This window comes from Molothrus ater, chromosome 26 (genome assembly GCF_012460135.2).
Source record: "Molothrus ater isolate BHLD 08-10-18 breed brown headed cowbird chromosome 26, BPBGC_Mater_1.1, whole genome shotgun sequence".
Taxonomy (NCBI): Eukaryota; Metazoa; Chordata; class Aves; order Passeriformes; family Icteridae; genus Molothrus; species Molothrus ater.
The window spans coordinates 1,461,359-1,486,902 of record NC_050503.2 but is presented as its reverse complement, the minus strand read 5'-3'; the positions used below and the strand labels follow the sequence as shown (position 1 = coordinate 1,486,902).

The 25,544-nt window shown below is 50.2% G+C and overlaps 1 protein-coding gene across 1 annotated transcript in view; it reads left to right on the top strand.

The window, feature by feature from the left end:
* REXO1 (RNA exonuclease 1 homolog) overlaps positions 1-25,544 on the top strand; it is a 49,250-nt gene that overhangs the window by 472 nt on the left and 23,234 nt on the right. The window contains exons 2-4 of the mRNA XM_036399371.2: positions 16,409-18,165; positions 22,371-22,472; positions 24,748-24,949. Of these exons, the coding sequence (XP_036255264.1) occupies positions 16,409-18,165; positions 22,371-22,472; positions 24,748-24,949 (2,061 nt within the window). The remainder of the gene's footprint in view (positions 1-16,408; positions 18,166-22,370; positions 22,473-24,747; positions 24,950-25,544) is intronic.

Genomic DNA, 25,544 nt, shown 5'->3' with positions numbered 1-25,544 from the left:
CCTCCGCAGTGCAGATCCTGGGGTCTGCCGTTGTCACCGGCGGAGCCCGGCCGTGCCCTGCCCGTGGCTGTCAGCTCGCCCTGGGGCCCGGGGAGGATTTGAAGGAGCCGTGCGGCCCCAGCGGGTGAGGGGGGCTGGGCTCGGTGGGATCCCACCGGGTGTTGGCGAGCAGCGTCCCGAGGCTCCGGGACAGCCCCAGCGCTGCCCCGGTCCCGTTCTTTGTCGCTGCGGGCACTGGGCTCACGTGGCGCTGAGGTGTCAGGCCGGTTCCAGAGCTGCTGACAGCTCCCGTTAGATCAGGAGCTGCCTAGAGCAGGGAGGCAAGGCCCAGGCTGGGCTTGCTGGGCTCTTTGGGGGGCTGTGGTCAGGCAGACCCTCCCGTGGTCCATGCTGGGGCTGGTGGTCCATGCTGGGAATACTGGAATGTGCTGGGGCAGTGCTCCATGCTGGGGCCGGTGGTCCACAGTGGTCCATGCTGGGAATACTGGAATGTGCTGGGAATACTGCAATGTGCTGGGGCAGTGCTCCATGCTGGGGCCAGAGGTCCATGGTGGTCCATACTGGGAATATCAGAATGTGCTGGGGCAGTGGTCCAAGCCTGTGAGGAGCTTGTGGGGCTCAGGGCACTGCCAGGCTTCTCAAAGGCAGCCTGGCACAAACCCCCAGTGATTGAGGCAGTCATGGAGTGTCCTGAGCTGGAACAGACCCACCAGGATCAATAGTGAGCTATTGTTGGCCCTTCTTCCAGCAGCTCTTGTCATTTTATTTATACACATTATTTGCTGTTCTGCTGATTTATAGGCAGAAAAAAGCCTTCATTCTTCTCCCCAGAAGAGCATTCTTTATGTCAAAGCTTTGTTATTTCTGTTAGGTATAATGGGATAATAATGCTGGTGTGGACAGTCTCTAATAATCTGAAGCAGAAATTGCCAAAACAAAGCCTAGTTTGTGGTTTTTTTGCGTGCTTACTTAACTTTGGGTTGCTCTCAAGTTTGGAAGAGGATTAATTATTGATGTCTCCTGGTTACCAGGCCAGCTTACCACCAATACTAGTTTAGTTTAAAATAAAAGAAGCATTCTCAGGGCTGTCACAGGCAGATAATTGTTAGAAAGACAAAGTCTTTTTTCCAATTCTAAAATTCTTTTGAATTTTAAAAGCTCCCTAGAATGCTTTAGGATGATTCTTTAGATGATGTTATAATTACCTTTCAGTGTGCTGTTCCTGCACATCTTTAAATATCTGAATGTCAGTTTTGGAACTGGAATTGCTCATTTTGGCCTGCACCAGGTGCTGCTGTGCTTGGAGGTGGAAGTGGGGAAGGGAAAACCTCTGTGTGCCCCTGGGAAGTGTGTGAGGCTCCCAGAGCTGGCTGGAAGTGTTGGTGTGAGCTGAGTGTGAAGGACAAGAAAAAAATACCCCAGTGCCTTGCTAGGCTTGGCCTGGGCGTGTCAGACACAGGAGAAGCAGCCTGAGCTTTGGGGAGTAAGAGTTTCCTTTCAATCATGGAATTGTTAAGGTTGGAAAAGCCTTCCAAGGTCATCAAATCCAACCTTCAGCCATTGTGGTCACCACCAACCCCTGTCCTCCAGAGCCACATCCACACATTGTTTGGACACTTCCAGGGATGGGGACTCCACCAATGCCCTGAGCAGCCCCTTCCAGTGCTTGACAACTTTTTCTATGAAAAAAATATGTTTTCTTAACTCTATATTCTATATATTCTGTATTCTATATAGTCTATATTCTCTGTATTCTGAATTTCTCATAGAATTTCTCATAGAATTTCTCATAGAATTTCTTATGGAATCTCTTGTGGAATCTCTTATGGAATTTCTTGTAGAATTTCTTGTAGAATTTCTTATTAGAAATTCTTATTCTTATAGTCTTAATATTCTATTCTATTCTTGTTTCTTAATAGAAATTCTTATATAGAATCTATATAATTTCTATATTTTCTTAATATCCAACCAAATCTACAGCACTTAGAAGAGTTTTTTTGGCAAAGAAAAGCCCCAGTGTGGGCCTGGTTTCCCAGGGGAAGGTTCTGTCACTTTGAAAGAAGCAGGATGACGAGGCTGAGCTCCAGGCACTGCTCCCTGCAGGCAGCTCAGAGCCTGTTCCTGCCTCTTTCCCAAACTCTTGGCATGCAGCACATGGCACAGCTGGCATAACAGGGAGCTGTGAGTTCTGTCTCAGCTCAGGGTTTGCCTCCAGACATTTTTTAATGTTGGTTCTGTGTTGGCTCCCACCTGCAGAGCTGGGCACCAGCAGCAGGAGGACGTGGAGCTGCTGGAGCCAGGCCAGAGGAGGCACGGAGATGCTGCAAGGGCTGGAGCCCCTCTGCTCTGGAGCCAGCCTGGCACAGCTGGGGCTGCTCACCTGGACAAGAGAAGGCTCCAGGGACACCCCAGAGCCCCTGGCAGGGCCTGAAGGGGCTCCAGGAGAGCTGCAGAGGGACTGGGGACAAGGCCTGCAGGGACAGGAGCCAGGCAATGGCTCCCAGTGCCAGAGGGCAGGGCTGGATGGGATCTTGGCAATCAGGAATTGTTCCCTGGCAGGGTGGGCAGGCCCTGGCACAGGGTGCCCAGAGCAGCTGGGGCTGCCCCTGCATCCCTGGCAGTGCCCAAGGCCAGGCTGGACAGGGCTGGGAGCAGCCTGGGACAGTGGGAGGTGTCCCTGCCATGGCAGGGGTGGCACTGGGTGGGCTTGAACAAACCATAACCCACAAACCATTCTGGGATTGTGTGGAATTCTTTCAGTGCCCAGCTGTGGCTCAGGGTGCTCCCAGGTGTGGCTGTGGCTGCAGGGGCCAGGGAGGAGCTGCCTCTGCCTGGGGAGCTCCTGTGCTGAGCTGAGCTGAGCTGAGCAGGCAGAGGGGGCAGTGCCACTGTGTTTGTGTCCCCAGTGGAAGGACACGACTGCAGTGAGGATGCCAGAGCCTGCATGGAGCTGATGGTGTGGAAGATCAGAGAGGATGGCCCTGGATCCCTGGCAGGACAAGGCTTGGAACAGCCTGGGACAGTGGGAGGTGTCCCTGCCATGGCAGGGGTGGCTCTGGATGGGCTCTGAGGTCCCTTCCCACCCAAACCATTCTGAGTTTCTGTGATTCCAATCGAGAAATGGGAAATGAGCAATGGACCTGCTGCAATCTCAGGCTTTTAGAACAGACTCCAGCAGGTCACAAAATGTTCCTGATTCCTGTAGGAGCAGGGAGACACTTCTGCAGTTATTTTGCAGTGCTTGGCTCAGCTTGCAGGGAAGGATTCTGGTTGAAGTGCTCCTCTCATTCCCTGCCTGCCCGAGGCTCCTGGCCTGGAAGGATCTGGAGGATTTACACTAGAGGGTGTAGTAGCTCAGCCAGAACCAGGCAACCATCTTCTGGGAGCAGCTTCTCATCCCCCAGGGCTTGCTCCCTGCCAGGGGAACTGCCTGTCTTGTTTTGAAGTAGCCTCCTAACCATGCACGTGGCCAGGTCTGACCTATTTAATCACATCACTCGATAGAGAAGCTTTAAAAATGTCATTTTTTTTTTGCCAAGGCAGGTGGGTTTCTACACCAAGAGCTGCAGCACAGATTGGTGTTTTCTGGGATGGTGCCTAGAAAAAAAGGATAACATCTAAAGGAGCAGCCTGCTAAGCATATTGATTTGAGGCTGGGGCTGGCTTTGATGTTTGAGGCTCACCAAAGGATTGGCAGGAACCCCAAAACTCTTGGTGCAATTTCATAGCTTTGAAAGGAGCTTTTGAAAACTGCAAGTGGAGCTGGCCCTGGCAGGTTGTGGGAGGGGGGGGACGTGCACATGTGCCAGGTGGAGCAGAGAGGATGTGGAAAGAGGAATTAGTGGGATGCAGCACTGTTCCCCCCCTTTTTTTGGCCACCCTCACTGCTCCAGGCTTCCCAAGGTTCAGGTGTTCATAAATGATCCCTGTTTTTCACACACGTTGCTAGAGTGCTCCCAGGCCCTGGGGGACAGTGGTGCAGAGCCCTCCATGCCCCTTGGAGGTCTGGAGGAGCAGGATTGAGTTTTCCCTGACTGCTGCTGGATTGTCAGGAGTTCCCTTCCCCTTCCCCTTCCCCTTCCCCTTCCCCTTCCCCTTCCCCTTCCCCTTCCCCTTCCCCTTCCCCTTCCCCTTCCCCTTCCCCTTCCCCTTCCCCTTCCCCTTCCCCTTCCCCTCCCATCCAGAAGCAGGTCCATAAATACAAACATGTTGAGAGAGGAGCACATTTGAGCTGGAGTCTGAAACATGGAATGCTTGGTGTGGGAAATCTATTCCAGTGGTTTTTTTGCAGGGATTGCCTGTGTGGTAACAGAACGTGGGTGCCTTGGAGGATTGTGAAAATCCTGTGCTGAGCTGAGGCTGATGGGCTTTTTGTCCAGGACTGGGAATCTGGAGATTGCAAATTCTCATCCTGACTTGGCTGAAGTGCTTTTTCCATCTCTGAGACGACTAAAACCCACCTGCTTCAGAGCAGGATGAAAAGATTATTGAATGTGTGTGAAGTGCTTTGAAAGCGTGCGCTGTAAGGAGGAGGGAAGAGCTGCCTTCAGTCCTAAAAGCGTCTTTTCAAGAGCTGTAGAGGGGAAAAATAGGTCTCTCTTTAAAGTCAAGGTCCTGAGTATGCTGAAAAACATAAAAGAGGCATAATACAGCTCTTCATAAATATCTTAAGGTAGGCAGCCCTGGTTTGCTGGTTTGATGCTGTCTGGGGGTGTTTTGGACGTGGATGTTTTTGAACCCAGAGCAGAAAGCTGCTTCCAGGTCTGGAGCTCTGAGCTCTTTTGTCTGCATTGATCACAGAATCCTGGAATGTGCAGAGCTGGAAAGGACCCACAGGGGTCATCAAATCCAACCCCTGTCCCTGCACAGGCACCCCAAGAACCCCACCCTGAGCAGCCCTGGCAGCTCCTGGAGCTCTGGCAGCCTTGGCACCATTCCCTGGGGAGCCTGGGCAGTGCCCAGCAGCCTCGGGGGGAAGAACCTTGCCCTGAGCTCCATGCCAAGGCCTGGCCCAGCTCCAGCCACTCCCTCAGGTCCTGATCCTTGTGTTCTTGTGGGATGGGAAGAGCCAGCCAGGCTTTCAGCACCTTGCCTGAAGTATTTTGTTCTGCAGTGAAGGGCACTGAGCTGCTCAGCAGTTTTCTGATGTGGTCCAAAGCTTGTGGAGCAGTTTTCTGGCTGTGTGGATTTTTTCTATCTGGGTGTACAAAGCTTTGCTGGTTAGACCTGGATCAAATCTGTGGAAGGTGTCAGGGACAGAGTTTGCTCCTCTGTGTGATTGACCCAGTGAGCTGCTGCAACACTATTGGGCTCAAGTCAAGTGTGGAGAAATCCTTGGGCTTATCTCCCCAGCTTTATCCCTGGATCCTGTCACTGGTGCAGGGAGGCATTCACTTCTCCCTTCTTCTGCCCAAAAGCAGCCACAGAGGATGGCTGTGACCAGGATGATCCCCCCGAGGCTGCTGGGCACTGCCCAGGCTCCCCAGGGAATGGTGCCAAGGCTGCCAGAGCTCCAGGAGCTCCCAGGGCTGCTCAGGGTGGGGTTCTTGGGGTGGCTGGGCAGGGACAGGGGCTGGGATCCATGATCCCTGTGGGTCCTTTCCAACTGAGGATATTCTATGGTTCTGTGATACTTGGTAAAACCTAAAGAGGTTCTTTAATAGTTAAAACCCAGCTTTAATTGCCCCTTACTCAAGACAGGGCCAGGTTCCTCACACAGCACTGCTGAGGGGCTGTGCCTGTTTGTGGCAGCAGCCTTGGCACAGGTTGGGATTTGTGTGACTCACATTGCAGGCCATGTTCACGCTGTGTTGTAGAAGGGATGACAAAACATCTTTCCCAATGCATTTTCCTTCCTGGAACTGATATTGTGCACGATCATCTCAACAGAGAGATTTTATTACTGTATTTGCTACAGCAGAAGTGGAAGCCCAAGTGTTTTCAGTATCATTTCACTGACACAGCAAAGCAGGTGTTCAGCGTTGGGTGCTCCAGTCCATGAACTGGGAGGGGGCATCAATTCTGCTTCCCCCCCCCCCCATCTGTGTTTAGGAGAATAATTACCAAAATGCACACCAGTGGATTTTATTTTTAACCAAGTTTTGAAATGAAGAGTGAAGAACCAGTTGGTGGTGAGGTCGGGATGTGTCTTTTCAGCAGTTTGAGATTTGTGGTGATTTCCCTGGTTGGGGCGTTCCTGTGGGTGGGCAGGTGCAGGTGCTCTTTGTGCTGGGACTTCAGTGTGGCCTCACAGGACACTTCCCATATTTGGGTTTTCTGTGGCTGTGGGGAGATTCCCCCCTAAAAATCCAAGTCTCCCCACGTGGGGCAGTTCCAGATGTGTGAAAAGCAGGAGGGAGGAGCAGATCTCCATCAAGCCAGCAGGATTTAGGGTTTGGCACAGCTGGAGTTGTGCCAGTGCTGGTGAGTCCCCGGCTCCTCTCCGCCCGCCCAGCAGCCGCCCTGTGTGTGCAATCCCGGCATTGAAAACCTCCTCTCATCCCTGACATTTGAACACTTCCTCTAATTTACGTTTTTAATCTCCAGCCAAGCCCCGCCGCTCCAGCGGGAAGCACAATTCACTAATGCAGCGCTTCCCGGAGCGAGCTCCGTGCGCTGCGCGGGGCGGAGGCGCCTGGGGGCTCCCGTGGGCTGGGGAGGCAGCGACGGGCAGGGCCAGGCTGTGTCCCTGCCGTGTCACCTCCTCCCCGGGCTGTGTCCCTGCCGTGTCACCTCCTGTCCTGCTGGCCCAGGCTGTGTCCCAGCCGTGCCATCTCTTCCCCTGCTGGCCCAGGCTGTGTCCCTGCCGTGTCACCTCCTCCCCGGGCTGTGTCCCTGCCGTGTCACCTCCTGTCCTGCTGGCCCAGGCTGTGTCCCAGCCGTGCCATCTCTTCCCCTGCTGGCCCAGGCTGTGTCCCAGCCGTGCCACCTCCTGTCCTGCTGGCCCAGGCTGTGTCCCTGCCGTGTCACCTCCTCCCCGGGCTGTGTCCCTGCCGTGTCACCTCCTCCCCGGGCTGTGTCCCACCGCTGTCACCTCCTCCCCGGGCTGTGTCCCAGCCCTGCCACCTCTTCCCCTGCTGGCCCAGGCTGTGTCCCAGCCGTGCCATCTCTTCCCCTGCTGGCCCAGGCTGTGTCCCAGCCGTGCCACCTCCTCCCCGGGCTGTGTCCCAGCCGTGCCACCTCCTGCCCAGGCTGTGTCCCTGCCGTGTCACCTCCTCCCCAGGCTGTGTCCCAGCCGTGCCACCTCCTGCCCTGCTGGCCCGGGGGCTGCAGAGCTGCGGGTTTGGCTCGGCACGGCCGGGGGTGGATGTTTGCGGAGCTGCTGCGCACATGGTGTGGAGCTCAGACCAAGCTGAAAGCAGCCGCAGGTGGGGAGTGGAGGAAGAGGAGGAGGAGGAGGTCAGAAACTCCCCCAAGGTGAGGGCAGCAGCTCTAGGCAAGAGGAAGGGGCTCGGGCAGCCCTTGCAGACGCTCTGGACCGCGCCGGGCCGGGAGCACCGGAGGGCGAAGGCGGGCCCGGGGCTGGTCCTGCCCCGGTGCCCACAAAGTGCTGTGTCAGCATTCGCGCACCGCGTGCTGCCGCCTGCCCGGGCCGGGGCAGCTCCAGCATGAACAAATACCTGCAGTGTTTGTCGAGCCCCGGCAGCTCAGGTAACTCTTTCTGAAGTTTTTGGCGTCCTGCGGGGTGAGGTGGAGGTTTGGGGGGTGCGGCTGGGAAGCAGCAGCTGCAGAGAAGCGACTTCTCCAGGGAGGTTTCACGTGGTGGCCATTCATTGAGCAGGGACCTGAGTGTCACCTGCCTCTGGAATATGTGTGCTGTGCAGAAAGCCCACATTGGCTTTGGAGGGTCTGGTTTACAAGGGTTTTCTTTCCCCTGTGGATTTTGGATTTTTATTGAAGAGAGGTTTGTGCTGGGGTGTTGGGTTCTGTGGTTCAAAGTGGCTGTGGAGCTGCAGGTGTCCGAGACCTAAAGGAGCTGCAGAGTTTTAATTCCAGCTTTTGAATTGTTTAAAGCCAGACAGGTTTTAAAAACAGTTGAAGTTTTGCTTTTAGCTTTTCATACATCACAGCTAAAGTGTTTTTTATATAATATAATTTAATATAATACACCTTGAAAGGTGTTTTTCTTTAGCTTTCAACTTTGTTTTCCAAATGTTCAGTCGTGACTAAGTTGAAATAGTTGAGTTTTGGGCTTTGTGGGTTTTTTCCTTGTCTCAAGCAGGAATTTTTCCCCCACACTAGTTAAAGAATCAGACAGGTGTTGAGAAGATAACTTATCTACAGCATGCCAGAAAAAGGCTGGAAAATTAAAGGACTGGTCAGTGTTGCTGCTTGTGACTGTGCTGGTTGGAGTAGGTTTTCAAGGTGAAGTTGAATGGAGAGAAGTCACCAGAATACTTGAAATATTTAATTTTTCTTTTTCTTTGAAAAGAAGACTTGCTCTGCTAATTGTATTTTTGAGTAGATCCTTAGTTTTATTACACAGGAGATGTGGAAATGGTTTCTGGGCTTTTTCTCAGAGGGAAAAACCAAGTCTCTGTTAAGTTTGTTTTGGGTTTTTTTTTCCCCAAACAGAATTTAAACTTCTGTATTTTGAAGAGTAACTTTATTGCTAAAATGAGAGGGAGAATAGAAAGATCTCCAAAGAACCCAAACACTGAATATCCAGATTTTCAAACAGTGAGACTCCTTCCAGCCTGTGCATGACAGGCTGTGGGGTCAGGGTGTATTTTGGGTGCCAGTCTTTGTCCTCTGCCTGTCCTGGCCAATCCAGCCAGTTGGGGATTCTCACATTTTTCCTAAGTTATGGGAGCAATATGTCAGTGCTGTGATTTCCTCTGAGGAAAATGTCTCGCAGACCTTGATGCTGTTCTCCAGCAGAGTGGGTGGGACTGGCAGTGATCCTGGGCATGGAGGGATGGCAGTGGTGGGTTGGTGTGGGCCAGGTCATCCTGTCCTGGCTTTTGCATCCCTGGATTGAGGGGGTGTTGCTGGGTGAGGCAGTGACAGCCCCAGGAGTCTTTGGGGACTCCCTGTGAGGCCACCAAGAGGGTGAAGCTGCCATGCTCAGTGGCTTGAGGACCTTTCAGATTCTTGTTTTGCTGCACCAGAGACAAAAGTGCCTGTGAGAAGTGATACTTCCAAAAATGTAAAAGGTTTATTAAAACCTTATCAAAAATACAACAGAAGACTGAATAGAGAAAATATTACAGCACCTGCAGCAGAGGATTTTTCCCACCATGTGCTCACCCACACAATGGAGATTTTGCCTTTTAACCCTTTAGCCCCTCCCAAAGTTCTGTCCATTGGCTCCTTTGCTGTCCAGTGGTGGAGTTCACTTCTTAATTCCTGATTGGAGGCCAGGTGCTGCCATAGTAACAATCCCACCCTCCCAAATGTCCCAAACCCAGGCCACCCCTGATAACAGCACAAGGGGGGTAAAACACAACTATAAATCTATAAACTTCTCTTAATACATATACAGGATATTTGCCTTTTAATTGTGAGAGTCAAATATTGCATTACTCATCTATCACATGCCCAAAGTTGTGTTGCCTTGAATAAATTGAGGAGGTGGGTGCTGCATCCCAGGTTGTTTCTGTCTGAGCTGCTTGGTGGGATGTGCCCTGATGAGTTTCCTGCTGAGTTGTTCCCTGATAACACTTCCAGCTTTGGAAGGACCCTCTGGTGCTGCTCTGGCTGAATGAACCCCCGTGGGCAGGTCTCTGTCTTGAGATCAGGACTGGGGACAAGGCCTGCAGGGACAGGAGCCAGGCAATGGCTCCCAGTGCCAGAGGGCAGGGCTGGATGGGATCTTGGCAATCAGGAATTGTTCCCTGTGAGGGTGGGCAGGCCCTGGCACAGGGTGCCCAGAGCAGCTGGGGCTGCCCCTGCATCCCTGGCAGTGCCCAAGGCCAGGCTGGACAGGGCCTGGAGCAGCCTGGGACAGTGGGAGGTGTCCAGGAATGAGATGGGCTCTGAGGGCCCTCCCAACCCAAACCATTCCCTGATTTCTCTCATGGCACTGCCTGCCCTCAGTCTGGGGTGGCTGAGCTGAGCAGGCAGCTCAGGGTGCAGTGCAGAGCTGGGGTCTGGCTGCTCTTGTCCCTCAGTGTGACCCTGGGGTTCAGCCCTTGGGGACAGGTGGCCCCATTGGCCACAACACCTGGGGAAACCAGCACTGCCCCGCTGGAACCCAGCAGGGCTAAAAATACCTTGGAGTGAGAGATGACTGTTCAGACTGTTTTTCAGTCTTGCTAATATCAGACTTTCTTTTCTCATATTAGCATCCTTTTTTCCATTAGAGAAATGACTGTAGAGGTTCATGATGTACTTTGAGGCTGTGGCATTAAATACCTCCCCTGGAGGAACAAATCCAAGAAGTGCACAGGGATTTTTCTGCCTCTAATGCCTCCAAGCCTTGCTTCCTGGTGTTCCTTGACCAACACAGGGTTATCTCTGCTTTTAACACTTAATTTTATAATTAGATTTACTTTTGAAAAACACAAAAACGGAGCAAAACAAATCCTTGGACTAGGGTTGAAGTTGAAGAAACATTTTTCTTAGCTCCCCTTTGCTGCCCTCCTAACCCATTTCCTCTGGATGATTATTTGAAATGTCCTATTTTAAATCTCAGTGTTAATTATTTCCAAGTGGTTGCATATTATTGTTAAATTAATTGTTGGAAATTTGCTTTGGGTCCTGGTGAATGAGCTCTGTGCCAAAACCTGCCATTTCTTGTGTGCTCTTGAATTCTGAAGAGTAGCAGAACTCAGGCTGCTGGTAAAACCTCTCTGAAACATTCTGTTCTTGAGGCACCACTCTCCCTTCTGTGAAGTGTTAAAAGCAAAGCTCAGAATGATTTTCCAGTGGTGATAATTTTTCTGCAATCACAGGGGTTGTCCCTTTGCTGAGTGCTGGCACTGTAAACACAGCGAGCTCTTAAGCCAACAAAGCTGTTCCGATGACGTGAAATAAAAATGCCTTTATTTCTTCCTTTTCCAAAGAGTCTCCAAACAGCTTTCACCTTCCCCACCTCCACATGAATTCCCCTTTTGTTGCCAGCTGCAGGTGACCCAGGGCAATGGGTGCCTGCAGCAGCAGCAGCAGGGCTTGAAAATCAAAAAGAGCTCTAAGATCATTGTCCAGCAGTCAGCCCAGCCACTAAACCATGGCCCCAGGTGCCACATGCACACCATTTTTGAGCACTTGCAGGGACAGGGACTCCAGCAGTTCCCTGGCAGCCTGTGCCAATGTCTGACAACTCTTCCTGTGAAGAAATGTTCTCAATATCCAATTTAACCTCCCCTGGCCCAGCCTGAGGCCGTTCCCTCTCCTCCTGTCCCTGTTCCCTGGAGCACAGCCCAGCTGTCCCCTCCTGTCAGGAGCTGTGCAGAGCCACAAGGGCCCCCTGAGCCTCCTTTGCTCCAGGCTGAGCCCCTTCCCAGCTCCCTGAGCCTCTCCTGGTGCTCCAGCCCCTTCCCATCTCTGTTCCCTCCCCTGGACATGCTCCAGCCCCTCAGTGTCCTTCTTGTGGGTTCACTACAAGAAATGTTCAATGTCTTTTGACCCGTGCTGGTCCCTCTGCAGCTTGGCCAGCAAAACCTTTTGTTTGGAATTCCTAATTGCTGTAAATTTGAAAGTTTCTAATTCTTGCAGCCTTTTTGGCTGGCAGCAGCAGCAGCTGAGTAGCTCTGTTGGATCTGGGAGAAGCAGTTGTCATCCAGTTGTCCAGAGCAGCTGTGGCTGCCCCTGCATCCCTGGAAGTGCCCAGGGTTGGACAGGGCTGGGAGCAGCCTGGGACAGTGGGAGGTGTCCCTGCCCATGGCAGGGGTGGCACTGGATGGGCTTTAAGGTCCCTTCCAACCCAAACCAGTCTGGGATTCTGTTTCCCACATGCATTCAAGAGCTGGAGTCCTTTTCCAAAACCTGCAGGTTTGCATGATCATTACAGCTCACCTGTGACACATTTGGGCTTTTCTGTAATTAAAGCATCTCAGCTATGTGCTGTGGTAGGCCTGGACAAAAGAAAGAAAGACTTTTCTCTGGAATGATTCACTGTAAAATAAGTTTTACCTTCACACAGGTGACCTTGTCCTCCCACTCTTCTTTAATGTCAGCCTTGTTTACTGCCCTTGCCTGTTGCCCAAACTAGAAGGACCAGTGAGGAGTCTGGCTCAGAGAAGCTTTGTAATAATCCAGCTCCACCTTGGAACTGAAGCCTCGTGTCCCTCAATCATCCTGACAGTAACCAGGGAAAAAACCCATCAGCCTGGTTTTTTAGGTAGAATCTTGTTCTGTGTTTCTATATTTTCTGTGCTGCAATGGCTGATTTAAGCACAGCTCAGTTGGGTGTGTTCTAAAGCAGCTCTGGGTTAAATATAATGGTCTGCATAGAGACCTCTGTGTCTCTATTAATATAACAGATATAATTCTTAATGATATATTAATAATATTAATATCAACAACTTGTTTAATATTAATAACTTGTTTTCTATAATATTGATGGTAACCTCACCTTTTGTTTCTCATGTATCTGAGATACAATAATTTATTAAAATAGTTTGTACTTTGAAAAGTGTTTTTAGTTCACAATCCTGCCAGGAGTTGGCATCTCAAGTCTCATGATCTCGTGATTCCCAGGGGTCAGAGCAGATTCTGCTCTCCACCCCTCCAAAATGAGTTCCTTCACTAGGAGTGCCTCAGTCCTCCTGCTGCAGCAGAGCAGCAGCCCCAGTGCAGCTCATCCTGCACCCCCTGAGTGCCCAGCTTAGTGAAGGGAAGAGGAATAAAGGACAACATGAAGCAGACTCCTTTGAGGTCAGCTCCCAGGGCAGGATCCTTCCCTTTGCTGGTTCCTGGGAGTGTGGTTTGGCAGCTGAAAAGCTGATTTCAAATGGCAGGTTGAACCATTTCAAATGGTGGTTTGGAGACTTGTGTGCTAATGCCTCATCATATATGTATACATATAAATAGATACAAAAAGGATATAAAATAAATCTATAAATATAGAACTATAAATAAACATATAAAACATATAATATAATATATACATGTAAACATAATTTTTAAAATATAAATATTTCACAACTATACTAAAATATAAATATATAATTTATATAAATTATATAATTTATATAAATTATATAAATGTTGTACATTATATAATATATATAGCATAAATTATATTTATATATAGATAAATATATATATTTGTATAAGACTATATTTATGTTTATATATTTATATGAATAATATTTATATATTTATATATGTTTATATTCATCTAAATATAAATATAAATAAATATAGTCCCATATAAATATACATTTCTATTTATATATTTTTGTATTAATGTTATAATATATATAAAATGTTATATATATAAAATATATATTTTTATATATTATAACATTTATACAAAAATATATTTAAAAACATATATATAAATATATTTTTTGTATATATTTTTTTGCATAAATTAAACCCCTCCTGCCGTGTTTCTGCTGCATTCTCTGCAGATGCCTCGTGGCCAGAGGGGATGGTGCTGATGGGCATCCTGGAGCCTCTTACCCAAGTCTTTCATGGGCAGGCAGCCTTTGATCAGCAGTGCTGGAGAATCCATCAGGCCTCCCCCACACTTGCACAGAGCTCTTTCCCTGCCCTGTCTCACAGCCTGTGGCATGTCCTGAGGTTATAATGTGTGTTTTCATCATTCCAGCCACAGAAAATGTGCCAGGAGTTTTGTGCTAGAGATAAGCAGCAGCCACCATGTCTGTGCTGGGCTTGCCTCCTGCTTGCCCTGATCCTGATATGTTTAAAATAGTTTGGTTTTCTGCATGTACAAGATGGCTTTTGTTTAGTTAGGGTTTGTTGCTTTTTTTTGGCAAGTCTCTAGATCCAGACTCTGAGTTCTCTGTTTGCAGGCCATCTGATATTTAGCCCTGCATGAATTATCAGCCTTTCAGCTGTTCCCTTCAAATATTTGTGCTGCATTTTAGGTCTCAGTCCAGATTTAGAGGGTAGTGGCTGACTCCTGCAGGCTTCAGTGCACTGGTGCTTTCTGCCAGTGTGGAGCTGATGTTTCACCCCATGGTCACACATGAGCTGTCTGCTCCTTCTCACTTCTTAGGCTGATTTTGTCCCTAACAACTCTGATAATCTCTACATAGCCTTGCCTTGATGCTGCTGCTGTTTGCATATGGGTTTGTTCATATTTTTGCCTTGTTACCTGCATTTCTTCAAGGTTTCTAACCAGGAATTGCTCTGTCCCTGGTCTGACACCTGCTCCCTCCCTGTGTCCCAGGGAGGAGCACACCTTGGCTTTGGGAAGACTCTTGGTGTCATCATTACAGCTCTCTGCCATAGCTGGAGGGGAACTGGCTGCAGAAGTAGCACCTTGTTCCTCTTTCCCCACGTTTGTGGCTCTGAGCAGGGCTCAGGCAGGCCTGTGGAAGGGGATGACATCACACTGCCATTGCCCAGAGTCCCTGTTCAATCAGGAGCTAATTGATTTGGGAAAAAACCTTGCAAACCCAAAGGGATGAAAAGTATTTTCTCAAACTGCTGCCTTTATTTTAACCCAGCCTCTTTCATTCTGCTTCCTTGGGGGCCAGTTCTGCCAACCACTAGACAGATCCTTTTCCTGTTGCCAAAGGAAGCTTTGCATTTATGTATTGTCTCTAAAAAACCCCAAACCTACCCCTGCCTCCCCCCAAAAAACCCCAAACCCCTCAGTCTTATGAGAATGATAGAAACAGCTCTTTTAACCCTGTTTCTGACTGTTATGAGAAATTCTCTCATCCCTCTTAGACATGAGATTTTTTAAATTTTCTGTTTGCTTTTTGTTTGGTTCTTATGCATATCCATGTTGGAGAGCCAGTTTTGTACTGTCCTTGTAGCAGAGAACAAAAAGCTCCTCTGGAATGTCAGCACCTAGAGATGCTGTGATAAAACAAGGATTAAAAACAGCTCAAAGTCAAAAAGCAGCTGTTAATGTTCCTGAGGCTTCTGTCATTGAGTCCTGGAAGGATGTGGGTTGGGAGAGACTTCAAAAATCATCCAGTGCCACCCCCACCATGGGCAGGGACACCTTCCTCAATCCCAGGGTGCTCCAAGCCCCCTCCAGCCTGGCCTTGGGCACTGCCAGGGATCCAGGGCCATCCTCTCTGATCTTCCACAGCTCCATGCAGGCTCTGGCATCCTCACTGCAGTCGTGTCCTTCCACTGGGGACACAAACACAGTGGCACTGCCCCCTCTGCCTGCTCAGCTCAGCTCAGCTCAGCTCAGCACAGGAGCTCCCCAGGCAGAGGCAGCTCCTCCCTGGCCCCTGCAGCCACAGCCACACCTGGGAGCACCCTGAGCCACAGCTGGGCATTGAAAGAATTCCACACAATCCCAGAATGGTTTGTGGGTTATGGTTTGTTCAAGCCCACCCAGTGCCACCCCTGCCATGGCAGGGACACCTCCCACTGTCCCAGGCTGCTCCCAGCCCTGTCCAGCCTGGCCTTGGGCACTGCCAGGGATGCAGGGGCAGCCCCAGCTGCTCTGGGAAATCCATTCCAGGGATGGATTCCACAATTCCCAATTGCCAAGATCCCATCCAGCCCTGCCCTCTGGCACTGGGAGCCATTGCCTGGCTCCTGTCCCTGCAGGCCTTGTCCCCAGTCCCTCTGCAGCTCTCCTGGAGCCCCTTCAGGCCCTGCCAGGGGCTCTGGGGTGTCCCTGGAGCCTCCTCTTGTCCAGGCTGCATGTGGAAGAGAGGCCATCAAAGGGACTTTTCTGGAAAGGGGAATGTGGAAAAGGGAGATGCTGTGGGTGTTCAGTGTTCTTGGTGGATGCTCTCAGTGGTTGTGTTGTGTTGCCTGTTGTAGTTTTTCCTTCCTGCCAGCAGCTCTCAGTTTGTCAGTTCAGATCAGAGTGGTTTTCCTGCAGCTGCCATGAGAATCACGGAGCCTTGAGGAATACTGGAGGTGAGCATTGGGTGTTGGCACTGGGAAGTGAGAACCTAATCCACAGTTTCTCACTTCTCCTCTTTCCTCCTTGGTGGCTTCATTGAATTTAGCAGATCGTTCTGAGCACAGTCAGCTCCCCTTGGGCCTGATAGAGTGATTATTCTTTGGTGCCCTGAAGAATATTTAATTTATAGAGCTTTTCCATGAGTCTTAAAAGCACTTTGTTAACAAATCTTTAGTCCTGGGAGTAAGTTTTACAGTCTGGTTTAGTCTAGACCAGAGAACATCACTGGTGGCTTTTGGTATCCTATGTTTATTTATTCTGTGGTGCAAGAGACACTGGTTTTGGTTGTGTCATTCAGTGTTGGGGTTTGATCAGAGCAGACCCTAAAAAGACCTCATTTTAAATTTTACTTGAATTGCTGGCAGTAAATGATTTTTTTTCCCTTTGCAGAGCGAGGCTATGATCCCTACAACCCCGAGCTGCCCAGGCCCTCTCTGGAGGTGGAGGATGGCTTTCTGGCTGACATTACAGATGTCACACCTGGAATTCTGGAGCTGGAGCTGGTCAACAAGGCCATTGAGGCAGTGAAGAATGAAGTGGAGAGGGAGCAGAAGAAGTACGAGGAGCTGCTGGAAACCACGAAGGAGTTTGGTGCTTCAGAGGGCTCCTCACTCATTTCAAACGCACCTGTGACAGCTGCTGGGCCTCAGAATGATTCCTTTGCCTCCTTGGAGTACAATCCAGGGAGCTACAACTTCACTAATAACTCAGACTACAACCCCACTCCTCTGGCTGCTGCTGGCTGCTCCAGTAAATACACTTTGGATTCCTCCCGCTCCAAAGGCAGCTCCCTGGAGTACGTCCCCAAGGCTGTGGTGCAGAATAAAAAATACAGCAGCACTGTCACTAACAACAAATACGTGATTGATGACTCCAAGCCTTCCACAGACTTGGAATATGACCCCCTTTCCAATTACTCTGCCAGGCTGTTGGGCAAAGGCACAACCAAGGGGTCCAAAAGGGACAGGGCCTCTGATTATGAGGACTCCTACTCTCCATCAAGGAAGAAGCTCTGCGAAGATCCTGATGATGATGAGGTGTTGGCCAGGTTCTCCTCCTCTGAAGATGAGGCTGAGGTGGAATATAAAACAGCTTCTGGTAGTTCACCCTCAAAAGCTGGTTCTGAGAGTGAGTCAAACGAGTCCTCCAGCAAAGAGCAGAGCTCAAAAGTGGAAAGCTCTGCTTCCCAGGGGAGCAAAGAAGCAGCACAGCACAGGGAGGACCTTCCAAATTCACAGAAAAACCTTGCCAAGAACTCATCAGACAAGAACTCAAAGGCAGCGAAGTTGTGTTCTGGTAAGAACAACAAGGAAATTGAAAATAAAAACAAAGACTCCAAAGACAAAACAAAAAAGAAGAAAACCGATGTTAGTAAAGCAGCAGGCCTCAGTGAGGCTGGGAAGAAGGAGAAAAATAAAAATGCAGACAAAGACAAAGTGCTCAAGAAAGAAGAAAAATTAAAAACCAAGAACGAAGAGAAAAACTGCAAAGACAAAAGCGTCAAAGTGAAAACAGATGGGAACTTGAAAAAACCTGAAAAACAGAAGTCAGAAAAAGTGGATGGGTGTAAGAAAGAAAAATCCAAGTCCAGCACCAGCAGTTCAGGGAAAAGCAAGAGCGAAGGTGTCACCAAGGGCACAGAGAAAGTGGGGAGCAGCAAGAAGGATCCTCAGAGCAAAACAGCTGATGTGAAAAATGGCAAGGAAAGTTCTGGTCCTAAAAACAAGGAGAAAGGGCCCAAGAGCTCCCTGGAGAGAAAGAAGGACAAGGTCACTTGTGCAGGACAGGGAGACCCCAAGAAGGGTCGGAAGCAGCAGAGTTTGAGTCACGTGGACCTGTTTGGGGATGAGAGTGGAGATGAGGATGACAAAGGCCGGCCTTTGTCCTCCTCATTGCTTGATGTGAGCTCAGACTTGGATGGGGCTGACTCTGGCTCAGCCTCTGACAGTGACAGGGACAGGACAAAGAAAGCAAAGCGCTCCAAGTTGTCCAAGTCCTCCTCATCTTCCTCTACATCTGATGACATTGATTATTCCATCCTTGAGAAAGATGTGGACTTTGAGTCAGATCCCATGGAGGAGTGTCTCAGGATCTTTAATGAATCTAAAGATGTGAAAACTGAAGACAAGGGAAGGCTGGGCAAACAGGTAATGCTGGGTTGGAGGTGTTGGTTCTCTCCCCTCCAAAGGTGGGAGGATTCTGGTTTGGTTTAGTGGTGCTGCTTATCTCAAGTGGCTGAAGAGGGAGACTCCATGTGTTGGAAGAATCTCTTCCTTGTTGTGACTGAGTGCCTGGAAGTGTTTGCTCCTGAATTTACCTGTTGGATTCAAAGCTGCTGTGAAATGCAAAAGTTCAGTCCCCTCTTGTGTGGAAGGCTTTCAGCTTTCAGATTATCAATTACTTCTGTCTCCATCTGGCCTGGGAACCCTGGGGGTGTGGATGGCTGGAGAAAAGGCTGCAGGGAGTGAGTTTGGGGGTTTCAAAGCCAATCTAAGGTCACCAGCCTGGGCACTGCCTTCCTGTTGCAGCAGAGTTTAAGGAACATGGGGGGAGGTAGAACCTGGACAGGGTGTTGGTGCAAGTAAGTCCAGTATTTGTCAGACACTTTGGAGACTCCCCAAATTCATCTTTCCTATTCTAAATGCATACTACAGGTAGTTCCTCAGGATCTCTGGATACCTTGTGGGTGGTGCAAGCAAGAAATGGAAGGTAAAATTTCTTCTAGTGGTGCCAGGGGCTTCAGACTAAGGAGAACTAAAAGACAGTATTTCCATAACAAAAAAATAATTGAAGGGTGCATAATCTGTAGCAGGAATTTCTGATCAGTGAATTCAGAAAGTGCTGAACCAGGGGCTGCCACTCACAGCAATCAGTTAATTGTGGCCTGGAGTGACAAAACTCAGCTGTCAGCAGCTGTGGCTCCTTTGCATCTCTGTGCTGAGGTTTGGTTTCCTGCTCCTTGGGGAAGGAGGCTCACTGCAGCACAGGGATCCTTCTCTGGGAGATGGGTGTCTGTGGGTGGGATTGGTCATGGGGCATTGTTTTTGCTTGTGGAGTGATTTCCTAGATGGACCCATTGTGGTTTGACACTGGCCAAACACCAGGCACCCATGGAAGTCACTCACTTGCCCTCCCCTGCTACAGCTGCACAGAGGAGAGAAAAAATTCAAACCAAGGGTTCATGAGTTGACCAGAAGAGAATACTCCAAGGGCTCAACTTAGAGGTACAAAGTGAGTTTATTGCTAACAAAATCAGAATATAATGAGAAGTAAAAGAAGCCCTTAAAACAGCTTTTTCCACCCCAGCCCCTCCTTCCTTCCCACTGACAGTGCAGGGAGAGAGGCCATGGGGGTTTGGTCAGTTCATCAGTGATATTTTCTTCCACTGCTCTGGGAGAGGACCCCTGTGAGACTGTGGGGTCCCTCCAAGGGGGGAGAGAGCTCTCCATGAACTTCTCCAATGTGGGGCCACTCCCAGGAGCAGCAGCCCTGCCACACCTGCTGCAGTGTGAGTCCCTTCCATGGGCACAAAGCCCTTCCATGGGCACACAGCCCTTCCATGGGCACACAGCCCCCCAGAACTGCTGCAATGAGAGTCCCTTCTATGGGCACAAAGCCCTTCCATGGGCACACAGCCCCCCAAAAACTGCTGCAATGAGAGTCCCTTCCATGGGCACAAAGCCCTTCCATGGGCACACAGCCCCCCAAAAACTGCTGCAATGAGAGTCCCAACCATGGGCACAAAGCCCTTCCATGGGCACACAGATCCCCCAAAAACTGCTGCAATGAGGGTCCCTTCCATAGACACACAGCCCCCCCAAAAACTGCTGCAATGAGGGTCCCTTCCATGGGCACACAGCCCCCAAAACTGCTGCAATGAGGGTCCCTTCCATAGACACACAGCCCCCCAAAACTGCTGCAATGAGGGTCCCTTCCATGGGCACACAGCCCCCCAAAATTGCTGTGGCATGGGTGCAGTGCTCCAAGGCCAGGCTGTTCCAGTCTGGAAGTGGGGCCCCTCTCTCTCCACTGGGTCTCCCACTGGATCACAGCCCCCTCCAGGCATCCACCCAGCATGGGCACCTCACCCATGGGCTGTGGGTGGATCTCTGCATCCCCCACGGATTTCTGCATCCTCTTTGGATCTCCATGGGCTGAAAGTGGATTTATGCATCCTCCATGGAGCCCCATGGGCTGAGAATGGATCTCTGCATCCTCCATGGATCTCTGCATCCCCCATGGGTCCCACAGGCTGTGGGTGGATCTCTGCATCCCCCATGGATCACTGCATCCCCCATGGGTCCCCAGGGGCTATGGGTGGATCTCTGCATCCCTATGGATCCCCACAGGCTGTGGGTGGATCTCTGCATCCCCCATGGGTCCCACAGGCTGTGGGTGGATCTCTGCATCCCTATGGATCCCCAGGGGCTGTGGGTGGATCCCTGCATCCCTATGGATCCCCACAGGCTGTGGGTGGATCTCTGCATCCCTATGGATCCCCAGGGGCTGTGGGTGGATCTCTGCATCCCTATGGATCCCCAGGGGCTGTGGGTGGATCTCTGCATCCCTATGGATCCCCACAGGCTATGGGTGGATCTCTGCATCCCTATGGATCCCCAGGGGCTATGGGTGGATCTCTGCATCCCTATGGATCCCCACAGGCTGTGGGTGGATCTCGGCATCCCTATGGATCCCCACAGGCTGTGGGTGGATCTCTGCATCCCCCATGGGTCCCACAGGCTGTGGGTGGATCTCTGCATCCCTATGGATCCCCAGGGGCTGCAGGGGCACAGCTGTTTCACCATGGTCATCACCACAGCCTGCAGAGGAATCTCAGCTCTGGTGCCTCGAGCACCTCCTGCCCCTCCTTCTCCACTCACCTTGGGGTCTCCATGTTGTTTCCCTCACATGTTCTCACCTCCTCTTCTTTAGCTGGAATTAAAACTGCATGCCTCACTTTATTTTGATTTTCTTCTTTAAATCTGTTATCACAGAAGTGTTACCATCTCCTCTAATTGGCCCAGCCTTGACCAGCAGCATGTCCATCTTCAGAGCCATCAGGGATTGGCTCTGCTGGACATGGTGGAAGCTTCCAGCAGCTTCTCTGTGCATCAGAAGCCACCTCTGTGCATCCCTCCAATACCAAACACCAAGCTCTGCAAAACCAGCACAACCCTGTGTTGTTTGGGCTCAGTAATGTGCCAGGCCTTGGCATGGAGCTCAGGGCAAGGTTCTTCCCCCCGAGGCTGCTGGGCACTGCCCAGGCTCCCCAGGGAATGGTGCCAAGGCTGCCAGAGCTCCAGGAGCTCCCAGGGCTGCTCAGGGTGGGGTTCTTGGGGTGGCTGGGCAGGGATGGGGCTGCACTGATGATCCCTGAGGGTCCCTTCCAGCCCAGGATGTTGCAGGATTCTGTGATTGCAGGAGCTGCATGTGGCAGTGCAGTGCTTTTCTGCCTGGCAGAATTGCACTGTGAGAGTTTATTAGGGGTGTAAGTGAATTACCAAACCCTGGGGTTCCTGGGGAGCCAGGTGAGTCAGGGTGCCCCTTGTGGTGATGAATACAGGCTTGTCCCGAGTGCTGCCTGAGCTCATCCCTAAATCCAGCCTTGGCTCTGCTGCTGAATTTCAGAGATTGTCAGGCTCATGGCAGAGTTTTGCCAGGAGCTGTTTTGAGAAACTGAAAACAAGATTGTCTGGAGAGCAGCTGGAGTTCTGAGAAACAAAACACTTCACAAGTTTCTATCAATTAACAACTGAGTCAAATTTCAAGCAGATTTCCAAGTGGTTCTCCTTGTCCAGGAGCAGCTCTGAGGTGTCAGCTCGGAGCAGCTTTGGCTGGAGAGGTGCTTCTGCCTCCTGCTGTGTTTCTGGATGTGAGCTGAGCTGTGTCACCAGAGTCTCCCTGCAGCGACAGCTGTGGCTGAACCTGCAGAAAATATTTCCCTAAATGTGGGGTGAGGGCACCGTGGTTTGGTGTTGAGCAGGTGTCAGCACCTGCCCAGGGCAGAATGAGTCAGTTCCCAACTTCTTAAAAACCAATCCACCCTAAACCCCCTGGACTCTGAAAATGCCATGGGAGGTGAGGAGTGCGAGTGGCTGCCAGGGGAGGGCTGGTCAAGGCTCCTGTGCCAGGTAAGGCTGATCCTGCCCCATGCCAGCTCATGGAGCTGCTGCTGGGGTGGGAATGTCCTGCTGCTGTTCCTTGGTGGCTTCTGGAAGGTTCTTGTCACTGGCCCAGCAGCTGGCCACGTGTTCCCACCTGTCCTCTGCAAGGTTAACCCAAAAGGAGACTTCCCACATCTCCTTCTTGTAAGGGATCTTCAAGTCTGTTCTCCTGTTCTTTTGTTTTCCAGCCATCCAAAGAGGAAGCAAATGAAGAAAAGACAGAAGATAATTTAACTACCTTGTTTCCTGGCCAAAAAAGAAGGATCTCTCATCTTGTCAAACAAGGAAATGTAAGTGCAGATTTAGAAGCAGATTAGTTTAGGTTGTTCCAAGTGAGGATTTTCTGTCCTGACCCTGGAAAAGGCTGCACTCCCAGGGCCAGGCAGCAGTGTGAGAGCTGTTTGTGCTGGAATCAATCTATGGCTGTTTTATTTCCTCTCTTTCCAATTCCTCAAAAATTTCCCATATTTAGGATCTTTTAAAAGTGGCAGCAAAACAAAAAACCTTCCTAAAACCAAGGGTAGGCTGGGAAGAGTGAGTGAATTGTGCTCTTGGTAACCCTTTGGGATAGGTTGGGGTGTTCATTTTTCTCCAGTATAGCTTAATTTAGAGATTTCAATAAAAAATAACTGGACACAAGGTTACTCTGTATCTGCTGGTATTTTTCTGTGCCTTGTGGATCTAAAAGATAGTACAGGAATTTGGTCAGATGTTTAAAACCATTACCTTACATCTGCTCTGAATCAGCCAAGATCTCAGCAGTATTTGTTTGGATACTCTTCTTTCCCAATTGTACAAATACAGAGGAGAAAAATTAAAACCAAACAAACAAACAAAAAAAAAAACAAAACAAAAAACAAAGAAGAAGCAAAAAAATCTGATTTTTTTATTCCTTTCTCCCTGGGATTTTAATTCATGTATTCTCTGAGGGTTTAATGTGTTTCCCTCCAGGTGCTGATCTCAGATTAGTTTTATGTTGCAGCTGGATAAGAGTGGAGCCTTGTGCACTAATTTGAGCTGGGTAGTCCAAATTAATTGTTCTGCCTTTCCTCTCTGCCTAGGAAGGATTTTTTTTGCCTTTAATAATTTGAAGCCCTGGGGTCAATACAATAGGTTTTATTTAACTACATATCTCCAGCCAGTTCATGTGGTTTGATAAGGGCCCTTTCTTCCAAAGTGAAGAGATAAGAGACTGAAGCAAATGGCTTGGAAATTCATTAACTCAAATATTTATTGCAAAGAGGCACCTTTTAGACATGTACAAACCTTTAAATATATTTTCTTAATGTGACAGCTGATCCAAAAATGCTTTCCAAAGATGGGAGCCCCAGCAGAGCCTTTGCTTGGGCAAACAGAGCTGATCTGGTGTGCTCAGCTGCCAGGGCAGCTCCAGGACCTGCATTCCCTGCAGTTTCTCAGCTCAGAGCAGCTCCCAGCTCTGCCCAGGAGGTGCTGTAACACCTCAGCTGCCACTTTTCACCTCAGAACGTGCTTTGCTGTGTCCCTCCAAGTGGAATATTTGCTCAGTCTTGCTCATGATTTATGGCTCAGGGACTGAGAGGAGAAGGGGAGGGAGCCGAGTTCGGGGTTGGTTGCCAGGGGAAATGGGGGCCAAAGGAATTGCAGGTGAGGCAGAAAATGAGTGGCCTGTGCTGCTTGGAAGTCTGTAATTATAATTTAATGTCTGACTGCACCCAGTTTGGTATCCAGAAGCTGCTGTCAGCATCAGAGGCCGGGAATGCAGGAGGTGCCAGCTTTGCCCCCAGGTGTTTCACTGGGCCACCCTCGTCCAAGGAGATTCCAGGAGGGAGGGCCTGTTCCTCACATTTCAAAGGCTGTTAAGTAGAGGGAGAAGTTTGTACTACTGCTGCTTCTCTTGCACTTGCTGCTAGGAAACTTCTCTCTTTGCTGACATAATTTCTGGCACTTTTCCTGCAAACCTAAATTTGGCCATCAAAGGAAGCTCGTGTGAACCTGTTTGTGCTGTAACTGAGGTGCCTCCAGAAGTGGGCAGGGACAGAGCCTGTTTGAAATTCAGAAAATCAGTTTATGTAATGCTCTGATCCCATAAATACTTCTCTGTGAGGCTTTTAAGCAGTTCCAGGGCTGCAGAGAGGTGGGAGCTGCTGTGGTGCAGAGGTGGATGCAGGTGTCCTCAGGGAGGGAGCAGTGGAGCTCAGTGTCCTGTGGCAAAGAGGAGTGGAGAATTGGTGTCACTTTTTTATTGCAGTAAAAAGCAAAGAAGGCAGCACAGGGCAAGGTCTGTGTGCTAGGGCAAGGCTGAGGGTGTTGATAGAGCCCAGGACTGGGCTGGGCACAGCCACTAAAACAGCTCATGAATTGAGGAACGTGCCAGTGAGCTGGGAGGCCTTCCCAGAGCATGAATCATTAATGCCATGTTTGTTAAAGGATGACTCTTAATTATTTCATTCTGGAAGACACTTGGGATGTTGTCCTCTCAAAACCCTGTACTTGCTAACAGAGGGCTTGAGGAGAAGGGACCTTTCTGGGGGGTGTGGATGGAGCAGGGGAGCTGCTGGCCCTAAATGCTGTTTGTGTGTGCAGGCAGAGACCCCGAGCAAGCCGGTGGTGCGGCCCTACCGTCCCCCCACAGCCCAGGAGGTGTGTTACCAGAGGATCCAGCTGGCTCAGCAGCAGGCAGCACAGCTGGCTGGGGCTGTTCAAAAGACCTCTCTCTGTTTGCCAGGAGAAAAGAGGAGGATTGCTCATGTGCCAAATGCAGCCCTCACCGCAGCGGCCAAGCAAAGTAAGCCAGCAGTGGGATGTGGGGTCACTGTCCTGTCCTTCCCCTGGTTAAAGGCTCTACCCTGTTTATATTTCTCCTGAGCACGTGTGAAACTGTCAGGGGATGTGTAGGACTGGCCATGACTTGAATCTCTGCTGGGAGTGTCCAGTGGAAGGTCTTTCCCTGAGAAATTCCACCCTGTTGTGAAAAGCAGCAGGTCAGACGTGTCCAGCCTGATCTGTCTCACCCAACCTCCCTCGCTTCAGCCTCTCCTTTTTCTGTTTCTTCCTTGGATTGTGTTTGCTCTTCATTCCCTCTTCCATTGGAGCCTGGAGGGGGCAGGAGCAGGAGGGAAGTGCTAATGAAGGCTCCTTGCTGTGCCTTTGTGGTGGAAGGACTCAGAGCTGACGTGTGGGGTGTCAGTGCCTCCAGCTGACAGAGTTACCTCTTTAAACTCTGCTGACTCAGGCACCCCAAAACAAACCCAAATGAGACACGTTTCCTGGCAGATGATTTCTTCATCCTTGCCTGCAAGGTGGTAAAATTGCCCAATTTGTGTCCCTTTGGAGACCTGGATTTGAGAAAATCACAGCTTGCAGTACTGGCCTTTGATAGT